The sequence below is a fragment of the Neoarius graeffei genome, chromosome 2, assembly GCF_027579695.1.
Source record: "Neoarius graeffei isolate fNeoGra1 chromosome 2, fNeoGra1.pri, whole genome shotgun sequence".
NCBI classification, from domain to species: Eukaryota; Metazoa; Chordata; class Actinopteri; order Siluriformes; family Ariidae; genus Neoarius; species Neoarius graeffei.
In genome coordinates, this window is record NC_083570.1 from 26,453,713 (window position 1) to 26,475,433 (window position 21,721).

Consider the following 21,721-nt stretch of genomic DNA (forward strand, 5'->3'; position numbering starts at 1 on the left):
GGGTGAGAGAACTGCACAGATTAAAGGACTAAAGCGCCACTGCATCACTCTTCATGTAGAGGTATTTGTGTGGTGCATTGTTATTAGCATGGCAGTGACACTGACACAGGTGTGTGTGTGTGTGTGTGTGTGGTGCTCGTGTGAGTGTTTCAGGTGCAGCAGTGTTGGGGAGATTTATTAAAAAAAAAGTGTCTGTGGTAGGTTGAGAAACAATCCACCAACCAAATAGATCATGCCATAGTCAGAAATCGATGACGATGAAGGCTAGAGAATGATGAACACAGACATGGCCATAAGTCATGAAATAATATCTGATCAGCATCGCTGGATCCTTTAAATCCCTCGTGGGGGATGAGAAATTGTACACTTCACAGATCAGACAACAGACTTATAAAGGTATAGACTTGAAAAGGAACTTGTGTGATGGGGATACACACACTAGATTCCATACAACACTCTTAAACTAAAGATGTGAATCTGTGACTTTTTGGTCAACAATATGATGCATCTTTGTCCTCTGTGTACGCAATACAGTGTCTTGCAAAAGTATTCATCTCCCTTGGTGTTTGTCCTGTTTTGTCACATTATAAGCTGGAAATAAAATGGATTTTTGGGGCATTAGCACCATTTGATTTACACAACATGCCTACCACTTTAAAGGTGCAAAAATTTTTTGTGACAAACAGTAAGATGAAAAAACAAAGCTGGAGTGTGCGTAGGTATTCACCCCCCAAAGTCAATACTTTGCAGAGCCACCTTTTGCTGCAATTACAGCTGCAAGTCTCTTGGAGTATGTTTCTGTTAGCCTAGCATATCTAGCCACTGGGATTTTTGCCCATTTCTCAAGGCAAAACTGTTCTAGTTCCTTCAAGTTAGATGGGTTGCGTTGGTATACAGCAGTCTGCAAGTTATGACACAGATTCTCAATTGGATTGAGGTCTGGGCTTTGATTAGGCCATTCCAAGACATTTAAATGCTTCCCTTTAAACCACTCTAGTGTAGCTTTAGCAATATGTTTAGGGTCGTTGTCCTGCTGGAATGTGAACCTTTGTCCCAGTCGCAAACCTCTGGCCAACTCAAACAGGTTTTTCTTCAGAATTGCCCTGTATTTAGGGCCATCTATCTTTCCTTCAGTCCTGAACAGCTTTCTTGTCCCTGCAGATGAACAACATCCCCACAGCATGCTGCTGCCACCACCATGCTTCACTGTAGGAATGGTGTTCTCAGGGTGATGGGTTTGCACCACACATGGAATTTCCCATGATGGCCAAAAAGTTCAATTTTAGTCTCATCTGACCAGAGAATCTTCCATGTGTTTGGGGAGTCTGCCACATGCTGTTGGGCAAACTCCAAATGTCTGTCTGTCCATCCGTCCCCCCCCCCCCCCCCCCCCACACACACACACACTCTTCCATAAAGCCCTGCTCTGTGGAGTGTACGGCTTAAAGTGGTCCTATGGACAGATACTCCCATCTCCACTGTGGATCTTTGCAGCTCCTTCAGTGTTATATTTGGTGTCTTTGTTGCATCTCTGATTAATGCCCTCCTTGAGTTTTGGTGGGTGGCCTTCTCTTGTCAGGTTTGTAGTGGTGCCATATTGTTTCCATTTTTATATAATGAATTTAATGGTGCGCTGGGGGATATTTAAAGTTTAGGATATTTCTTATAACCCAACCCTGATCTATACTTCTCCACAACTTTGTCTCTGGCCTGTTTGGAGTGCTCCTTGGGTTTCATGTTGCTTGCTTAGTCATGTTGCAGAGTCAGAGTCCTTCCAGAACAGGTTGATTTTGTACAGATATCATGTGACACTTTGCACACAGGTGGATCTTAATCAACTAATTTAGGTGGGGTTTACATTAGACCGTATCAGCGGATCATCAGATTAACGTTTTTAAAACGATTAGTGTGCACACAGCAACACCAATACACGATTCGCGTGCACACAGCAACACCAATACACGGATACGCTCGGCTCCGCAGGCATCCTGCGCTCCAAATCACTCCACCCTGAACAGCGAGTGCCCTCTAGAGGGTGCGCACTCCGGCCCTGCGCAGCTCACAGAGCGCGCGAGTATAGCGCACGAGCAGTGATTCGGGACTGAGCCGCTGTGTGTGTGATCTCAGTGCATATCACTTACCACTTGCAAGTGGAAGGATGGCAAGCCTAAAGACAATCATAACTACACAATGGGCAGTATTTGCATCAGTATTTGCAGTATTTTCATACTTTTATACTCTTTAATGAAAGGTGATACAAGGCGGAAGTCCGCGCCGTTTTTCAGCAGTCGCGTCACATGACCAACGCCAGCGAATCAGGAAGGTGGATGTCACAGTGACGTTGTCCAATGACGACGCCAGCTAGAGCTCAGCACAGCGTATCCGCGTATTCTCAATGTTTACACAGCACCGGACCACACACGATCTGGATTGAATACGTGGACCCTGGCGGATTCCCGTTTCCCGGCGTTTCCAGGCGGTTTAATGTAAACGGACAGTGCATCCGCGAAGAAAACGAGACAGATACGGTCTAATGTAAACTTGGCCTATGTGACTTATGAAGTGAATTGGTTGGACCAGCTCTTATTTAGAGGTTTCATATGGAAGGGGGTGAATACTTATGCACACTCCAGATTTGTTTTTTCATCTTACTTATTGTTTGGGTCACGATAAAACAACAATTTTCACCTTTAAAGTGGTAGGCATGTTGTGTAAATCAAATGGTGCTAACCCTCCAAAAATCCATTTTAATTCCAGCTTGTAATGCAACAAAACAGGACAAACACCAAGGGGGATGAATACTTTTTGTAAGAGACTGTATATCTGAGAACTCTGAGGAATGTGGGCACTCACTACCGTCATGAGAATGAGCTGATATTTGCCCGCCTGTTTTGATCAATTCTTATTCACAAGTGCTCTTTAAAGAGGGAATGTACATGCACATTCAGTTATGAAGTGCTTGAATAGAACTTTGACCTTGCTTATTATTTTCACAGAGCGTATTGATTTCTGTGCAGTTCATTAAAGCCCTGGTAAAATACCACACATACGCTGAGCATTTGGTGCTTAGATTTCATTGTTTTGCTCCCTGTTTTGTGGAGTCATAAGCTGATTTTAGTCGGCCTATTGACTGATTTTTATTAAGGGGAAGTTTTTTTATTTAATAATGCCAAAAAACAAGTTCAATTTCTATAGTGCCTTTCACTGTCCCAAGGTTATTTTATGTTCCCTTACCTGTTACCTATCCTCCTTGTGGCACAGAGCCTTCACAAAGCTCCTCCACCTCTTCCTGTCAGCCGCCACAACCTCTTCCCGTGTACTCCAGCCCATCTCTCCCCTTTCCTGCTCTACAGTCCATCTCCATGTTGTGTTTGGTCTTCCTTTTTTCCTTTTCCCTTCTGGTGCCCAGGCCATTGCCACATTACAATCATTGTCACAATCTTGTCTTCCATCTGCGAAGTTTCACCTCTTTGCTCAGTGGTTTCATGCTCTAATAACTTATCCATGCATATGTGAGCTTGTCAACAGATGCGGAGGATCCTTCTCAAGCATTTGTTGTTAAAAATATTAACTACCCTATTGTCTCCTTTATTCATCTTCCATGTTTCGCATCCATACAGTGAGATGGGCAACACAAGCAACTTATACAGCCTTAACTTTGTTTTTCAAGAGATGTTGTTCGAGCTTCAAATTCTCTTCAGTCTGACAAACGCCCCTCTTGCTTTTGAAAGTCTGTTTCTGAGATCCTTCATTCTACTTCCTTCTTTACAAACTTTAGTGCCCACATATATGAACTCCTCAACGTCCTCAATATCCTACCTGCCGATTGTTATCTTTTCCAGGTTGATCTTGAGTTCTACTCTTCTGGCTTCTTCATCCAACTTCATCGTTTTTACTTGAATATTTTGCATAGTAGAGGAGAGCAGAACTATGTCGTCGGCACAATCCAAATCGTCAAGCTTTGATGTACATTTCCACCTTGTACCATTCTCACCTTGACCGACAGTTCTGCTCATTACCCAGTTCATCACAATCAAGAACAAAAATCCTGACCTGTTGCAGCCTTGTTTAACTCCGGTATTTGTCAAACCACTCTCCTGTTCCCCTCTGATCTCCTATGGCACACTTAAAATCTTCATAGAACAATTTCACTATTCGCATGATCTTCTCAGGGATTCCATATTTCTGCATGATTACCCACAAGCTTTCACGATGGATAGAATCGAAAGCCTTCTCAGTCTATGAAGTTCACATATAGGGTTGCTTGTCATTCATTCAACTGTTCTAAGATATTCTGCAAGATGATTTGATCTGCTCTTCCTTTTCTATAACCTGCCTGTTCCAAGGTTGTTTTATAGGTAAGAGGAAAAAAAACTAAGCAGGAAGAAAGAAAGAAGCTTTCAATTGAGATTTGAAAGTAGAGAGAGAAGCATGGTCATGCAGAGACTGAGGAAGAGAATTCCAGAGTTTGGGGGGGGAAATGGTACTAAAGGACCTGCTTCCATGGTGGAAAGTATGGTGCGTGGGACAGCAGGCACAGTAGGTTGTTGCTAGAAGACCTTAGTAAGTGAAATTGGGTGTAGGGGGTCAGTACATGGTAGCCGCGGGGTCTTAAGTCTTAAAGTCTTAAATTTAATATTCCAAAATTAAGGCCTTAAAAAGTCTTAAATTGCTTTGCTCCAGTCTTAATTTTTTTAAACAAAGGTCTTAAATTTACTCATACTATTCTACAATGTGAAAACGTGGGTTTTGCGTAACATCAGTGAATTTCTTGGAGTATGCGCAAAGAAAGAAACAATATTGGTACATTTTCGCGCTGGCGCAATCGTCGGAGTCCGTGGTGGAGAGGAGACTCTGCGAATCGCAGCATGGGGAAGTGTCGTTTTAATCAGCAGTGGCTTTCAGATGAAAGATATCGTGATTGGGTGAGGGAGGTTCCTGGAAGTGACATTGAAGCAAGATGCTGTGTTTGTCGAAAGACCTTCAAGTTGTCCACTATAGGTCATTTCGCTTTAGAGTCTCACGTGAAGAGCTTAAAGCACATTGCATCTGCCCTCCACCGCCACCAGCCCATCACTCAGTTCTGCACGGTTCAATCTCCGAATGCACCTGGAGTTGGCACTAGCACCACTGTCGAACGTCAGCAGCATCAGCCAAGCCAGACATCATCGGCAAGGCTAGCAACAACACAAGGGCCGAGCAGTGGCATGATGGGTGTCGGTGGAACCCCGACACTTCGGGCAGAGGTGCTCTGGATTTTAAAAACAATTATGGAACACCACTCATACAGCTCGAATGAGGGCATAAGCGAACTCTTTAAGGCTGTGTTCCCAGACTCGGAAGTCGCTACAACATTCTCCTGTGGAAAAAACAAAATGTCTTACATAACAAAATTCGGTCTTACTTGTCTTGAATGTGAAGATTCGACAAGCAATGCACATAATGACTTTTTAAGTATATAACTTTTATAATAAAAGTATTTTTACTTGAAACATTTGTCATTATTGGGAATTTGATCTGGTGTTCTACGATCGCATAATGGGTGCGATGTAGGTCTTAATTCTCATTTAAGTGGTCTTAAAAAGGTCTTAAAGTCTTAAATTTATGGTGGTCAAACCTGGGGAAACCCTGCAGTAGTTCCTTAAGGTAGATCAGCGCAAGATTATGCAGGGCTTCAAAAGAGATGGGGAAGATTTTAAATTTGATGCGGGACAGAACCAATATACCAGCCAGTGTAGTTGAGAGAGGATGGGGGTGATGTGAGCAGAGTGATTGGTATGAGTTAGAACTCTAGCTGCAGAGTTCTGAATATATTGTAGCTTTTGTAAAGACTTTGCAGGAAGGCCTATGAAGAGTGAATTACAGTAATCTAAATGAGACATAACGAAAGCATGAACCAGAGTTTGTGGATCATCACTAATCAAAAGTGGATAAACATGAGCAATGTTACAGAGGTGAAAGAAAGCAAGTTTGGTGAGTGACTGACTTAAATCAAAATTGAGTGATGGATCAAATCCAGGATTTCTGACAACAGGAGCAGTCTTAACAAGCACGCCATCGATACTAACAGAAAAAGTGGATGATTTGGGGCCAACCAGTAGAACTTCTGTTTTCTTAATGTTTTACTTGAAAGTGTTCATGCGACCAAAGCTTTAAATCTGTGATGGTCAGTTACTGTTCTGGGAAGAGTCTCTGTAATGAGATGCAGCTGAATTTCATCTGCATAGCAGTGAACATTAAGGCCATGGCTAGGAATAATATCAGGGTTTTTTCTAGAAAAATTTAGTATGAGGGCGCTCACCATGGCGAGGGAGCGAAGCGGGGGGGGGGGGATGGTGCTGGTTGTCCCCCCCCGCCATGCAAAGCCTTTGAAAAATGCTCCAATGGGACATTCTGAGGCTATCTGAGAGGGAAATTGTAACAAATTGTCTGTCAACATTGAAAAAGAAAGAAGTAAGGCCAAAAAAAAAAAGTGTTTCCGGTAACATGAAATACTAAAATAAGGTCGGTAGGTAGGAAAGTTTTTTTTTTTCTTTTTTTAAATTTTGTTCAAAAAAATTAACACAAGTAAACATCTTACAAAATAGTATTTTGGCACAGAATCCTTTATACCACACATCATAATAAAATAAGTGTTTTAAATCTTTAAACGAATAAAAAAAATATCGCGAGAGTTCGAGTTATGATCTACGGAAGCAATATTTCATGATATTTTCATGTAATAACGTGAAAACACCTTATCAAGAAATAACGTGAAAATAACGTCCTAGGCTAGGCTACTTCCATTAAAAGCAGACGGCCTAGCCTAGCCTACTGTAGAACTTGGGTTGAGCAAAAACATGGCTGAATCCTGAATGACTCCTATTTGTATAAATAGGGGACTACATAGGCGGCAAAATGTAGTGTTTTTCCCTGCCATGGAAGTGCACTTGTATACTGAAAAGGAAGCAATTTGCATTACAGCCTTGAATGAGGATTCAAAATGGCGGCTCAGCTCAGTTTATGGAGGAAGGCTGATAGAAGTGGCGAAACATTTTACTTTTTATCATTTCTTTCACAACTTGAATGCGTTGAAACAAAAAATTATGACAAACTAACGCCGCTTACACTAAAATATCGAGGGAAATTTGTAATAAAAACTTTACGGTCGGCAATTTCGACGCGGAAATTCTCGATCGGTCGGGTTACTGGAAACACACTTTTTTTTTTTTTTTGGCCTAATCTTCTTCTGCCCCGGACAGTCTTTGGCTTTCTTCCGCTTCGTGCCGCGGGATAACATCTTTAAATTCCCAAGTGTCAACAAAAACAACTTGCCAACTACTTCCGTCAAAAGCTCCCGCGCCGGTGGGTGAAAGGTCATTCAGTCTCGAGAAATCTCGCGCTACAAGTCAGCTGACCTTGTATGTAACCCATGTCAAATCTCGCGAGAGCAGCCGCGACAAGTAAACAACTAAACAACATGGCGCCTCAGTCTGGAAAACGCCAATTCGGATTGTTTTTGCACCGTCTGGCGGTGTATCTACTATGATTGGAATATTTTTGGAGCAATTATAACGTATTTGATGATCAGACACATTGTCACGTAGTGTTGCTGGGATGTTTTCACGGAGTCGGTAAGGGGGCGCACGCCGAGAGTAAGAGGGCGCAGCGCCCCTGTTCCCCCGTTTAGATGAAAGCCTGAATATGATCAAGGGGTAAGATGCAGATTAAAAAGAGATGTCCAAGAACTGATCCCTGAGGGACCCCACACTTAACAGAAGAGGTGGCAGACTTGCGTGAACTGTTTTTCGTTTGTAAGATATGACCTGAACCACTGAAGAGCTATGTCAATGATGCAGATAGAGGAGAGATGGGAAATGAGTACATCATTGCTAACGGTGTCAAAAGCAGCACTTACAGCAAGGAGGAGGAGAATGTTGAGAGAACCGCTAGCAGCAGACTGGTGGAGATCATTAACAACACGCAGAAGAGCTGTCTCAGTGCTGTGATGTGTATGGAAACCAGCACATTTAACATGTGTTTTTTTTTTTTATTGTGTATAATATGGGTATATAAAATATAAATTTAAGTTATTCCACTCAATCTTGTCATATATGAGCTGATGGCTGATGAGGCGCATAGTGCTGAGTTGGCTATAAGCCATGTACAACCAGATTGAGTGGAATAACTCTTTTATTCTATCCACGTTCACTGGATTTTAAGAAACTGAGCATTTTTATTTTTTGCAAATTCAATAAATAAACTTTATCCAAAACGTCCGACAAAATCATTTTGGTTTAGAATGTAAACAAACTGGTGAAATGACAGTAGCAATTTGTGAAAAATGCTGCTATAATAATTCTTGAAAAATAAAAAGGATCTGTTCTGACCATGAAATACTTTTATTCCATAATCCCCCCCCCATATTTAAGTTATAATTCTTAAATATGGATTGTTGATCCATATTTAAGAATTATAACTTACTTTTTGGCCATTAATCTACATAAATTTTAGCATTGTGGGTTAAATTTTGCAGATTTATTCAGAATAAAACACCTGAAATTTTTACTACTTTGGAGAAGTGTTTGGACTCTTTATTTAGTACTTTGGAGAAGTGAAGCACTTTTGGCAGCAATTACAGCTTTGAGTCCCCTTGGTTAAGTTTGTACACCAGATTTTTCCCATTCTTCATGGCAGATCTCCTCAAGCTCAATCAGATTGAGTGGGGAACTTCTGCCATCCAGGTTTCTCTAAAGAAGTTCAATGTGGTTCAAGTCTGGGCCACTCAAGGACATGCAGAAATTTGTCCAAAAGCCACTCCAACATTGTCTTGACTGTATGCTTTAGGTCTTTTCCTGTTGAATCTTGTCTAAAGTTTTGTGCATGCTCAAGCAAGTTTTCTTCTAAGAACTCTCTGGGGGCTGCCTTTGTCCTTCCCTTAATTCTGCCCAGTCTCCATGTCACTGCCACTAACAAGTAGAAGAACTCTCTGGGGGCTGAGTTCTAAGAACTCTCTGGGGGCTGCCTTTGTCCTTCCCTTAATTCTGCCCAGTCTCCATGTCACTGCCACTAACAAGTAGCCCCACAGCATGATGCTGCCATCAACATGTTTCACTGTAACAAAGTTATTCAGTTAATGAACAGCACCTGGTTTCTCCTTGCATAACAGTTGGCGTTCATTGCAAGAAGTCTCATTTTTGTCTCACCAGGCGAGAGGATTTTTTTAAGCTTGTGCACCAAGGCCTTTCATATGTCTTCTACTTTGAAGTGGCTTCTAAAGACTTGGCTAATTAAGTATTTCTGAGTTCCCCCACCATTCTGGCAGGTTCTTCCATCTCTGCAGAGGAATTCTGAAGCTCTCTTATTTGCAGTAACCATTGGTTTCTTGGTCACCTCTCAGTCCAAGGACCTTCGAGCACAATTAAAGACTTTGGTTGTACGGCCAGCTCTAGGAATAGTTCTGGTGGTTCCAAAGTAATTAAATAATTGAGTGCTTCTGAGAATATTCAAAGCTATGGAAATGGTTTTATACCCTTTTCCCAATTCTGTCTCGACACTATTTGATTGGAAGTCTAAAGAGTTCCTTGGACTTTGGTTTTTGGTTTGACATGCTCTGTGGGGATTTTCTGAACTTCATTTCCCCACAGAGAGACTCCAGTAAAGTTCTAGAGAAACCTCAAGATAATCACAGCAAACAGAGTTGAACTCCTTGTGGATTACCTAAGCCAAGGGTCTGAATAATTATTGAAATGAGATTTTTGATAAACTTCCAAAACCTGTTTCTTCATTATGCATGATTGTGTAGATTAAGTGCACTAAAGTACATTTTAAACCATTTTAAATGAAACATATAATACATTAACCTAAGCAACCTCTGAAGGTATCTGCATATTTTCCAAACTCCCATTTGATTGGGACTGTAGGTTTATGAGATTGTCTGTAACACTGTGCCCCATAATTATCATGTACATCTATACATAAATTGTACGTCATTATTGATAAAGTAAATTTAAAAAAAAAGCTGGTTATGAGTCACCTGTAGCTGCTAGTCACTAGAATTAGCATGTGTGTGTGTGTTTTTTTTTTTTTAATTACCCATTAGCAAGGTCAAGAATGATTGATTGATTTCAAAGTGAAAGTCGTGACCATAAATAAACGGAAGGAGTTATTACCTGTAGTTAAGCTCATTGTAATAAAACTATATAAACTATGCTCACATATACTTTGAACAGCAAAGGAGGTCCTTAGTGAATTCTTGTATAACGAAGCACTGACATCTCATCCACTGCTTTTGTGTGGATAAATCTGTCTAATTTGGTCCATCAGGAGGAAGATAAATGCAGGGCTCGACATTCACGCTTGTCCGGGACAAGTGATACTTTGTCAGACAAGTTCATCGTCTCAGTTACTTGTCTGATTGGACAAGTGCCAAAATACGTCGATATTCGGGTTACATATCAAATTTATCAGTCTATTCACATGATTTCCGAAGCATCTCACTCGACATATTGTTTTGATGAATCGCCGGATGTTTCTATTCGGAAAGGGCGATGTGTGCATGCGCAATATTCCACTTGCAAAACCGGCCAATACCGCTTCGTGTGTTTGAGCTGAAAAGTAAACGGTCATTTATGATTGGTTTTAATCGCAGACATCCCAAGTCTCCCGGAAGTTCCGGGAGTCTCCTGCATATTGATGGTGGCTCCCTGATGCCCGCAAATTGGAGAATATCTCCCGGAATGTAGAGCAAGCGAGCAAGAGCATGCGCACGAAACATTAATGTCTGCATTGCGCATATGACTGAGTGAGCGAGAGAGAGTCTGCGTGTGTGCCTGTTCATGTAGCGCATGCTAGACAAAGAGCATCCTGATTTGGTTTACAGACATCCCAACTGATGGGTCATGCGGCATCTCCCTGAAATGAGTTTCTGCAGGTTGGGATGTCTGTAATCGTGTCATACACGTGGATTTGTTGATGTGGTATTTTGTTCTTAAAATTTTATGTTCATAATTTTTACTCTATTGGAATATATTGCTTCTGAACTTCAGCATAATAATTGGTGAATTATGGTATCAATCAGTCTGTTTTACTATATTTTTGAACTTTTGCTTCAGTATATCAAGTATTGATTACTTTTGATTCATAGATATTATGCATATGTTGTGAATTCGGAAACAAATGCAATAAAGATTGTTGGGTTACAAATAGTTTATTTGTGGAGGTTTTTTTCTCAAATATTTCTTCGGACAAGTCAACTTCACATTTGGACAAGTAAATTTCCTTTCAACTTGCCTGACAGGACAAGCGGTTTCAAAAGTTAATGTAGAGCCCTGAAATGATATCACTTAAGAGGGTTTGCATGGTAATAGACTTTCTCCATGGTCCAGATGTTAATTACAGCATTTGCTCTGTAGTGGGGGGGTGTAGCAGTTCACCATCATCATATCACATCACATCACACAGAAACAAAATTCTGTTTCTGAAGGACATGGGGGGGGGAGTGATATGGCAAATCTTATTGTCCAGTCTGAAGCTCTCCTTTCAATATACATGTATCGGGCAATATTCAGCATCAGTGTTTGGAAACTATAGTAGTTACCAAATGCACTCTGTTATCTATGTGGATGTATCTTTAGCCCTTTTGTTGAAATGTGACTTCTTTTTATGCAAATTTGTAAGCAGCATTATGTACCAAAAAATAAATATTGGCTATCATGGTAATTATCATGTACTATGTTCAGAGTATACAGTACAATAATCTGATCACCAGATCTTGGTCGTCTTCCTCCAGGTGGTGATGTATTAAAGCTCTTCTCCCAGGATCTCACAGAGGCCCAGCTTTCGGAAAACGACTCCGGCTGTGACACCCAGACCCTTTCCCTAACGCCTGATCCTGTTGACGCTGGCCTCTCTTCTACAGTGCCTCTGTATTCCATCCCGTCCTGTCACTCGTCATTCCACCGAGGCACCCAGGAGTGTGTACTCTCAAAACACATGCGCTTTCTGCAGAATCTGAGTGCATTACGCGGGTCAGGGAGGAATACACAGATGGACCCAGGTGATGCGGTGATGGAGGACACAGCTCTTAGCATGATTGAATCTGTTGTGGAGGCCCATCGAGAAGCTGGAGGAGGAAGGTTGGGAGACCTTTCTCAGCTGGATCGTTTGCTCCAGGCATCACGGCTGGTGGCACAGGCCCTGGAGAGGGGAGTTGGCAAGCAGAAGGTTTTGGAGAAAGCAGAGGAGTTGCTAGAGGAACTGCTGGAGCTGCTGCTCACAAATAGTCAGCTTAATAAGGTAGGTGACGTTCTAGGCTAGTTTTGTTAAAATGCATACCCTATAAATATAACATTTTCTATAATATATGTATGATGGTATTGGTATCGATGCATTCCTAGTATTGGTCCAATGCTGTCTTCAACAACACAGCTCATAGCTGAAACATTCACCAACGAACTGGTAACTTTTTACAAATACAATACCTGCTTACGCTTTGACATGCTCAAAGTAAGAATTATTGTGTAAATGTTTCACATGCTACAATGCAAAAAGTGCACAGTAGATAGCAGTGAGCATCAGTGATCAGTTGACTCTGTTAATATGGATGTAATGGCAGGCACACTAAAAAAATGCATCATGGAACTATGGCGCTATGGAATCCATATTTCATACTGAACAGAATAATACTGAGAATATTTTAATACTGAAATTTATTAGCTCATCTGGCCATAAGGTCGATGAGCTATTGCCATGGCATCTGGCCATCGTCCACAATTCATTTGAATTGCATCTTCTCTCAGTTCTCCACAGATTTCCATTCCGATTTTGTTTGAAAGAACTCCTCACTCCGCACAAAACTTGGTCATTGTGGTGTTTTTTTTTTTTTTACTAACGAGTTAGTAATTAGGCCAAATTAACGAATTTTCCAGGCCCCTCTCTAGAATTTTTCTCTCAATTCTCATTCGATTTCAGTTCTGTTCGATGTTTTGGGTAGATCTTCCCTTGAGGAACAAAACTTGGTCATTTGTTGATTTTTCCTGTTTGTAAACAATTTGTTTACAACTTTTGTTTATTTTCAGTTAAATCGTATCTTCTCCCTCAATAGCCCCCAAGCATAACTACATCACTTGTTTACCGCAGTGCATTGTGGGGGATAGCCAGGGTCGGTAGTTGAGCGATATGACGGATGTCAGATTAATTTTACGTGAGCGTGATGTGAGAGGAGTGATTTTTGCCATGCTCTGTCGTGGAAGACAATGAAATTGGTAATTTAAAGCGGTGGATAACATGTCGAGGGTTTACAGCAGGAAAATCGGAATCCCAATCAAGCTTGGTGAGAAGGTAAGAGTCTAGACCGAGTCTACCACACTGTACAACATCAAATCTCAGAATGTCTTATTTCTGAGGACGTATATTGCACCAGCTAAACTTTATCGAGAAAACAAATCTATCTGAATATCGGGAATTGTACGTAAGCCTCTCTGAAATTGGCTGTAATGTCTATAGCATTCATGGCGAAGTTACATTCATGTTAGGCCTGCGGCCAGGTATAGCAAAACTTCATAGGCCTAAAAAATGTACGAACATAATTTGTATGCTAAATAATTTCATTCCTAATGTTGAAGCGTTTTGCTACATCTAATCAAATCTTAAGAAATAAACTATTTTGTAAGCCTAATCTGGATTTATTTGTTGAACATGGATTGAACTTAATTTTTGGTGTGTTTTACAGGGTGAAGGACTTAATAAACAGTGGATTAAGTCGATACCTATGTGACCCAGATGGTGATGCGTTAATAAATGCCGCTAGTGAGGTACACTGAACATTATACATACCCGAAAGAGAACCCTTCATGGCTTGGGGGAGTCTTATCAGTCCGACAGGCTCGTTTAGCTGCTGGGTGCTTCGGCACGTTGAGAGACAAAGGCCAAAGCATGCTTCTTTGTTTTACAGGCTTTGGAATATTGCTAGTTTCAGACAATGAACAGTGTCGATTGTTATCTTCTATAACCAAAGGCCATTCCGCAGACCATGGAAATATTGCTGGGTCACAGTTTAAGTACATCTTTTTCCCACCAGAGAAATGTAAGCTCCAAACACTTGTTCATTTCAATTCAGTTCAAAGGTTTTCATTGCGGATTAAACTTGTACCTTTCCTTCTCAACTGGCAGCTGATAAAATCTCAAATTGGGTGTTCTCTTTGTTGTGGAGACACAGTAAGGCACACAGCAATTCACTTTAGGGATGGTTAAAACTGGTTAGACAGAACAATACAGTGTTTAATAAAGGCGAAAGTAAACAATACGGCAGAGCTGACCCCGGGTATTGCCCATAATGCATTGCGGTAAACAAGCGATGATGTAGTTATGGGTTAGGGTATATACACAGCCTTGTGTATATAGCCCATCTCATCTCATTATCTCTAGCCGCTTTATCCTGTTCTACAGGGTCGCAGGCAAGCTGGAGCCTATCCCAGCTGACTACGGGCGAAAGGCGGGGTACACCCTGGACAAGTCGCCAGGTCATCACAGGGCTGACACATAGATACAGACAACCATTCACACTCACATTCACACCTACGGTCAATTTAGGAGTCACCAGTTAACCTAACCTGCATGTCTTTGGACTGTGGGGGAAACCGGAGCACCCGGAGGAAACCCACGCGGACACGGGGAGAACATGCAAACTCCACACAGAAAGGCCCTCGCCGGCCACGGGGCTCGAACCCGGACCTTCTTGCTGTGAGGCGACAGCACTAACCACTACACCACCGTGCCGCCCGTGTATATATCCTTTTTAAAAAAATTATTTTATTTTATTTTTTTTTTGAAAAAGACTCTTTTGGAGCTGAGCATAGCTTCATCTCCAGTAAGCATAGCTTAAGCTTCATTTCTCTGTCAGGCTTGATGGCCATAATCATTGCTTTGACCTGAGGGCAAGATGCCCTTTGCAGTACATCACAGGAAATTGTATCCCTGTGTGTTTGTGTTTTAATGAGAGGGTGTGTGTGTATACACTATTCAATACAATATGATTTGAAGTTGTTTGGATGAAATACTCTATAATGTAATCCCATGGGATTCAGTCTGTTTCAGTGTTTTCCAAGCAGATGGAGTTTAATGCAGGGAAAAAGTGTTAGATTTGAAAATGCTTCTTTCCATATTAACCAGGTACAGCCTTGTATATATCAGTAAACGCCACATGTGAGCAGCACTCAGGTTTTATAGTTTGCCGAGGACTCTGATGCAGTGTTGCTCATTTTTGAACACTTTAACACATCAGGGGCAATCAAATGAAGTCAAGATGGCTCACGGTGCTGCAGGTTTGTGCAACTGAACACCTGGTTCAATGCAGCAGCTAGCTCTTGAGCCATGTAGGAAAAACGTATCCGTCCTAACCAAATCATTCAGTGCTTTTGGAGGTTTAAAGCTGATCTACAGTTGTGGCTAGGATCCAATTGCTCCCAAGCACAGGATAGTCTTTTTTTATAATTACAGAAGCAGTTCCTAGTGACAAATCTGTAGTATCCAGGTGAGTGTCTACTGAACCTATATATTGATTTTTATTCCAGGATTGCAAGATAACTTGCTAAAATTACTTGCACCTTTGGGTTTCCAAGTGATGTCCATCACTGATTTTTAGCTAGAAACACTAAATGATACAATATCATTGTGGCAACGGGGGCGTGGTCAAGCGCCGGTCTGTGACAGGAGGGCGGAGCCAGGGAAAGTGAGTGGCAGAATCACTTCACCTGACAGTAATTAACCTGTGTTTTGTGTGTTTTCCCAGTAACCGCGCCCTATTTAAGGAGGCAGAGGGAGAGCAGAGGAGAGCTCATCCCGGGACAAGAACACAGTGTGTGTGTGTGTGTGTGTGTGTGTGTGTGTAACGCGAGCAGATTAAGAACTGGCAAAAATACTGAAAAGTCTGGGAATAAAAAGCCTTGTTATATCTGAAGCGTTGTCCTGCCGTCCCCTGTGCTCCACCCACACTTCAAAGAGCTTTACAGTGGTGCTGAAACCCGGGAAGGTGGAGCACCAACCTTGCAGCCCCATGGAATCCTCCCCGTTCGCGGACCTGGTCCACGCCCTCGCCACGGCTCAGCAAAGCCAGCACCAGGCGCTCGTCACGCTCCGAAAGGAGCAAGAGCGGCGCTTCGAAGCCCTGGTGCTGGCCCAGCAGGAAGATTGCGAGGCGTTCCGGCATCTCCTCGCGTCGGTGGGGTCCACCAGCGCCCCGGCCGCGGGCCCGTCTCCCCTCACCGTGACCAAGATGGGCTCGCAGGACGACCCCGAGGCGTTTCTCACCTTGTTCGAGCAGGTCGCCGAAGCCTCGGGGTGGCCGATGGAGCAGCGCGCGGCGCGCCTCCTCCCCCTCCTGACGGGAGAGGTGCAGCTGGCCGCGCTACAGCTCCCCGCCGACCGCCGGCTGGCCTACGCGGACCTTCGCCGGGCCGTCCTCCAGCGCGTGGGGCGCACGCCAGAACAACAGCGCCAGCGCTTCCGCGCGCTGCGGTTGGAGGAAGTCGGCCGGCCGTTCGCGTTTGGCCAGCAGCTCCGGGACGCCTGCTGGAGGTGGCTGAGGGCTGACGATCGCGACGCCGAGGGAATCATCGATCAGGTGGCGCTGGAGCAGTTCATCGCACGCTTACCAGCCGGAACCGCGGAGTGGGTCCAGTGCCACCGCCCGGCGTCGCTGGGTCAGGCAGTAGGACTGGCGGAGGATCATTTGGCGGCTGTTCCGGCGGCAGGACGGCCGACGATGTCTTCTCTTCTCTTCTCTCTCTCTTTCTCCCCTCCCTTCTGTGTCCCGTCCTCGCCCCATTCCCCCACCACGGAGGCGGGGGCCGGCTCCACCCCAGCCGGCCCGCCGCACCCGTGGTGCCCTCCCGTTTCTCCCTTCTGTGTCTGTCTCTCCCCCCCCTCAGGTGAGTGAGCCCCAGAGCACAGGTGCAGAGGGAAGGCCCGGGCCGGTTTGCTGGCGCTGCGGGGAGCTGGGCCATCTGCAACAACAGTGCGCAGCAATGGAGGTGGGTGCGGTGGTACGGATCCCCGACGCGCCAGAAGCTGCCCTCGATCGGGCCGGAGCGTATTGCATACCGGTGAGTGTACAAGGGGCTACATATCAGGCGTTGGTGGATTCTGGTTGCAATCAGACCTCGATCCGCCAAAGCCTGGTGCAAGACGAGGCATTGGGGGGAGCACAGGGGGTGAAGGTGTTGTGTGTGCACGGGGATGTTCACAGCTACCCTTTGGTGTCGGTCCACATATATTTCAGAGGGGAAAAATCTATAGTGAAGGCGGCGGTTAATCCTCGCCTTACCCACTCTTTAATTTTGGGGACTGATTGGCCGGTATTTCGGGGTTTAATGATGCGCCTAGTAAAGAGTGGGTCCTGCCATTTGACAGGGGGAGGTCCCGGTGTCGCCTTGGCTGGAGCTGCTGTCGCAGAGCCGTCTACGTCATCTACGCGACAGAGTGAGGAGCCGCCGGCTCCTCCTCTTTCTGTTGGGGAATCACTCGCGGATTTCTTATTAGAACAATCGCGAGACGAGACTCTGCGACATGTGTTTGACCAAGTGAGAGTAATCGATGGTCAAACGCTCCAGCCGAACGCCACCCCGTCCTTCCCCATTTTTCTATTATGAAGGATAGATTATACCGAGTGACGCAGGACACTCAGACGAAAGAGCGAGTCACACAGCTGTTAATTCCAAAGAGCCGCCGGGAATTGGTATTTCAGGCGGCTCACTTTAATCCCATGGCTGGACACCTAGGGCAGGATAAGACACTAGCCCGGATAATGGCCCGATTCTATTGGCCGGGGATTCGCGGCGACGTCCGTAAGTGGTGTACGGCGTGCCGCGAATGCCAGTTAGTAAATCCAGCGGCCATTCCAAAAGCGCCTTTGCGCCCCCTACCATTAATCGAGACCCCGTTCGAAAGAATTGGGATGGATCTCGTCGGGCCATTAGATCGGTCAACACGAGGGTACCGCTTTATATTGGTTCTGGTGGACTATGCAACGCGATACCCGGAAGCGGTGCCTCTTCGCAATATCTCAGCACGCAGTATTGCAGAGGCCCTCTTCCACGTCATCTCCCGGGTTGGAATCCCGAAGGAGATTCTGACTGACCAAGGCACCTCGTTTATGTCACGAACACTGAGCGAACTGTATGGGCTATTGGGTATTAAGCCGATCCGCACCAGCGTTTATCACCCACAAACGGATGGTTTAGTTGAACGGTTCAATCACACCCTCAAGAATATAATTAAAAAATTCGTAAGTGAGGACGCACGTAACTGGGATAAATGGCTCGAACCCTTGTTATTTGCAGTGCGAGAGGTCCCCCAAGCCTCCACGGGGTTCTCCCCGTTTGAATTATTATACGGGCGTAAGCCGCGCGGCATCTTAGATGTACTGCGGGCAAATTGGGAGGAGGGACCTTCACAGAGTAAAAATGAAATTCAGTACGTTATGGACCTGCGCGCAAAACTCCACACGCTCACCCACCTAACTCAGGAGAATTTGCGGCAGGCCCAGGAACGGCAAGCCCGCCTGTACAACAAGGGCACGTGCCTTAGAGAGTTCACTCCGGGAGATAAGGTACTCGTACTGTTGCCCACGTCGAGCTCCAAATTAATCACCAAGTGGCAAGGACCCTTTGAGGTCACACGGCGAGTCGGGGACGTCGACTATGAGGTAAGGCGAACGGACAGGAAGGGGGCGCTACAGATCTACCACCTCAATCTGCTTAAACTCTGGAACGAGGAGGTCCCCGTGGCGTTGGTGTCGGTAGTTCCGGAGAAGGCGGAGCTGGGGCCGGAGGTTCAAAAAGGGACATTGGCATCACGTACCTCTCCGGTCCCCTGTGGAGACCACCTCTCCCCGACCCAACTCACGGAGGTCGCCCAGTTGCAGGCCGAGTTTTCGGATGTGTTCTCGCCCCTGCCCGGTCGCACTAACCTCATAGAGCACCACATAGAGACGCCCCCGGGGGGTGGTAGTGCGTAGCCACCCTTACAGGCTACCCGAACACAAAAAAAAGGTGGTTCGGGAAGAACTTCAGGCCATGCTCGAAATGGGCATCGTCGAGGAGTCCCACAGTGACTGGAGCAGCCCGGTGGTCTTGGTCCCCAAGGCCGACGGGTCGGTCCGGTTCTGTGTGGACTATAGAAAAGTCAACGCGGTGTCTAAATTTGATGCGTACCCAATGCCTCGTATTGATGAGCTGCTCGATCGACTAGGCACGGCTCGCTTTTACTCGACACTGGATTTGACGAAGGGATATTGGCAGATCCCCTTGACTCCATTATCCCGGGAGAAAACGGCCTTTTCCACACCGTTCGGCTTACACCAATTCGTCACACTTCCGTTTGGGCTGTTTGGGGCGCCCGCTACGTTTCAGCGGCTGATGGACAGGGTTCTCCGGCCCCATGTCACCTATGTGGCCGCATATCTGGACGACATCATCATTTATAGTAATGACTGGCAGCGGCACCTGCAACACCTGAGGGCCGTCCTTAGGTCGCTGAGGCGGGCGGGTCTCACTGCCAACCCGAAGAAGTGTGCGATTGGGCGGGTGGAAGTACGGTATCTGGGCTTCCACTTGGGCAACGGGCAGGTGCGTCCCCAAATTAATAAGACAGCAGCGATTGCGGCCTGCCCAAGGCCCAAGACCAAAAAGGGGGTGAGACAGTTCCTGGGGCTGGCTGGCTACTATCGTAGGTTTATGCCTAATTATTCGGACGTCACCAGCCCGCTGACTGACCTCACTAAAAAGGGGGCACCAGATCCGGTCCAGTGGACGGAGCAGTGCCAGCGGGCTTTCTCTGAGGTAAAGGCTGCACTGTGTGGGGGGCCACTTTTACACTCCCCTGACTTCTCTCTCCCTTTTATGTTGCAGACGGATGCGTCGGACAGAGGGCTGGGGGCCGTTTTGTCCCAGCAGGTGGAGGGGGAGGACCGCCCCGTCCTGTACATTAGTAGAAAGCTGTCAGTGTGTGAGGGGCGCTACAGCACTATTGAAAAGGAATGCCTGGCGATCAAGTGGGTGGTCCTTGCCCTCCGTTACTACCTGCTGGGGCGCCCGTTCACCCTCTGTTCGGACCACGCGCCCCTCCAGTGGCTCCACCGCATGAAAGATGCCAGCGCGCGGATCACCCGTTGGTATCTGGCACTCCAACCCTTCAATTTCAAGGTGGTCCACAGGCCGGGGGCGCAGATGGTCGTGGCGGACTTCCCTTGACGGGAGAGGGAGTCGGCTGCGGGCCGGACGGGCGCCCGGCCTGAGTCGGGCGGTGGGGGTATGTGGCAGCGGGGGCGTGGTCAAGCGCTGGTCTGTGACAGGAGGGCGGAGCCAGGGAAGGTGAGTGGCAGAATCACTTCACCTGACGGTAATTAACCTGTGTTTTGTGTGTTTTCCCAGTAACCGCGCCCTATTTAAGGAGGCAGAGGAGAGCTCATCCCGGGACAAGAACACAGTGTGTGTGTATGTGTGTAACGTGAGCAGATTAAGAACTGGCAAAAATACTGAAAAGTCTGGGAATAAAAAGCCTTGTTATATCTGAAGCGTTGTCCTGCCGTCCTTTGTGCTCCACCCACACTTCAAAGAGCTTTACAATCATGCTTTTACTTTTCAGCCTATGCTGTGGGTGGCAAAAGAGATCAACTGGACTTGCTTGAAGACGTTTCACCTCTCATCCGAAAGGTTTCTCCAGTTCTGTCTGACCTAACAGGGAGTATCAGGTATCCTCTCATGGATGAAAAGCAATCCTAAGGTGTCATTGAGTCATCCTGTTGGTGTGGGTCACTGGGGGCTGGGTGTGAACGGCCTAGAGAATTGTTGGGGTGATCAGTGGGTTGTTGGTTCTCTCTGTCCTCCTGTGAGTCACTGAAAACAGCTGGGTTTTGGTGTGCATTCAGTTGTCTGGGAAGTGTGCCAAGGACTGCATTGTAGGTGGCTGATAAATGATGTCTTAGGCCGCCACCTCTGTTCAGTGATGGTCATTCCAGGTTGACAAAAATGGCTTCTTTAACTCCTCGCTCATACCAACGATCCTCTCTGGCTAAAATGTGTATGCTGCAATCCTGAAATGAGTGTCCTGTGTTAAGATGAAGATAGACAGCAGAGTCCTGGCCTGAGATTTTGCTACTAAAGTTGCAGACCTCAAACTAGACTCGGATGAAACCATGGTTTCCTACGATGTCATTTCTCTATTCACCTGCATTCCCACCACAGAAGCAGTCGAATCTGTTAGAAAATGACTCCTTCAAGACAGCACCTTGCTGGATAGAACAAACCTCACCACGGACCAGATTTGCACCCTGCTTGACCTCTGCCTGACCACCACCTATTTCCAGTTTAATGAAAGTTTCTACAGACAGAAGCATGGATGTGCCATGGGCTCACTGGTGTCCCCTATTGTGGCCAATCTATACATGGAGGAAGTGGAACATAAAGCTTTGACCATTTTTTTTCAGGAGTTGCTCCCAGCCACTGGTTCATATATGTGGATGATACCTGGGTTAAAATCAAAACCCATGAGGTGGAAGCTTTGTCCAAGCACATCAATGCAGTGGATATCAACATCAATTTCACTTGGGAGGACGTCAGTGGGAATAATATAGCCTTCCTGGATTGTGATGTACACATTAGACAAGACAGAAGCCTTAGCATCGAGGTCGAACGGAAACCCCCACACACAGACCAGTACCTAGTCTTCGACTCTCACCACCCAC

At 45.5% G+C, this 21,721-nt stretch overlaps 1 protein-coding gene across 1 annotated transcript in view; it reads left to right on the forward strand.

Moving 5' to 3' along the window:
* Positions 1–21,721, forward strand: part of mei4 (meiosis-specific, MEI4 homolog (S. cerevisiae)) — a 202,349-nt gene that overhangs the window by 19,453 nt on the left and 161,175 nt on the right. Inside the window, exon 3 of the mRNA XM_060914032.1 lies at positions 11,771–12,276. Coding sequence (XP_060770015.1) covers positions 11,771–12,276 — 506 coding nt within the window. The remainder of the gene's footprint in view (positions 1–11,770; positions 12,277–21,721) is intronic.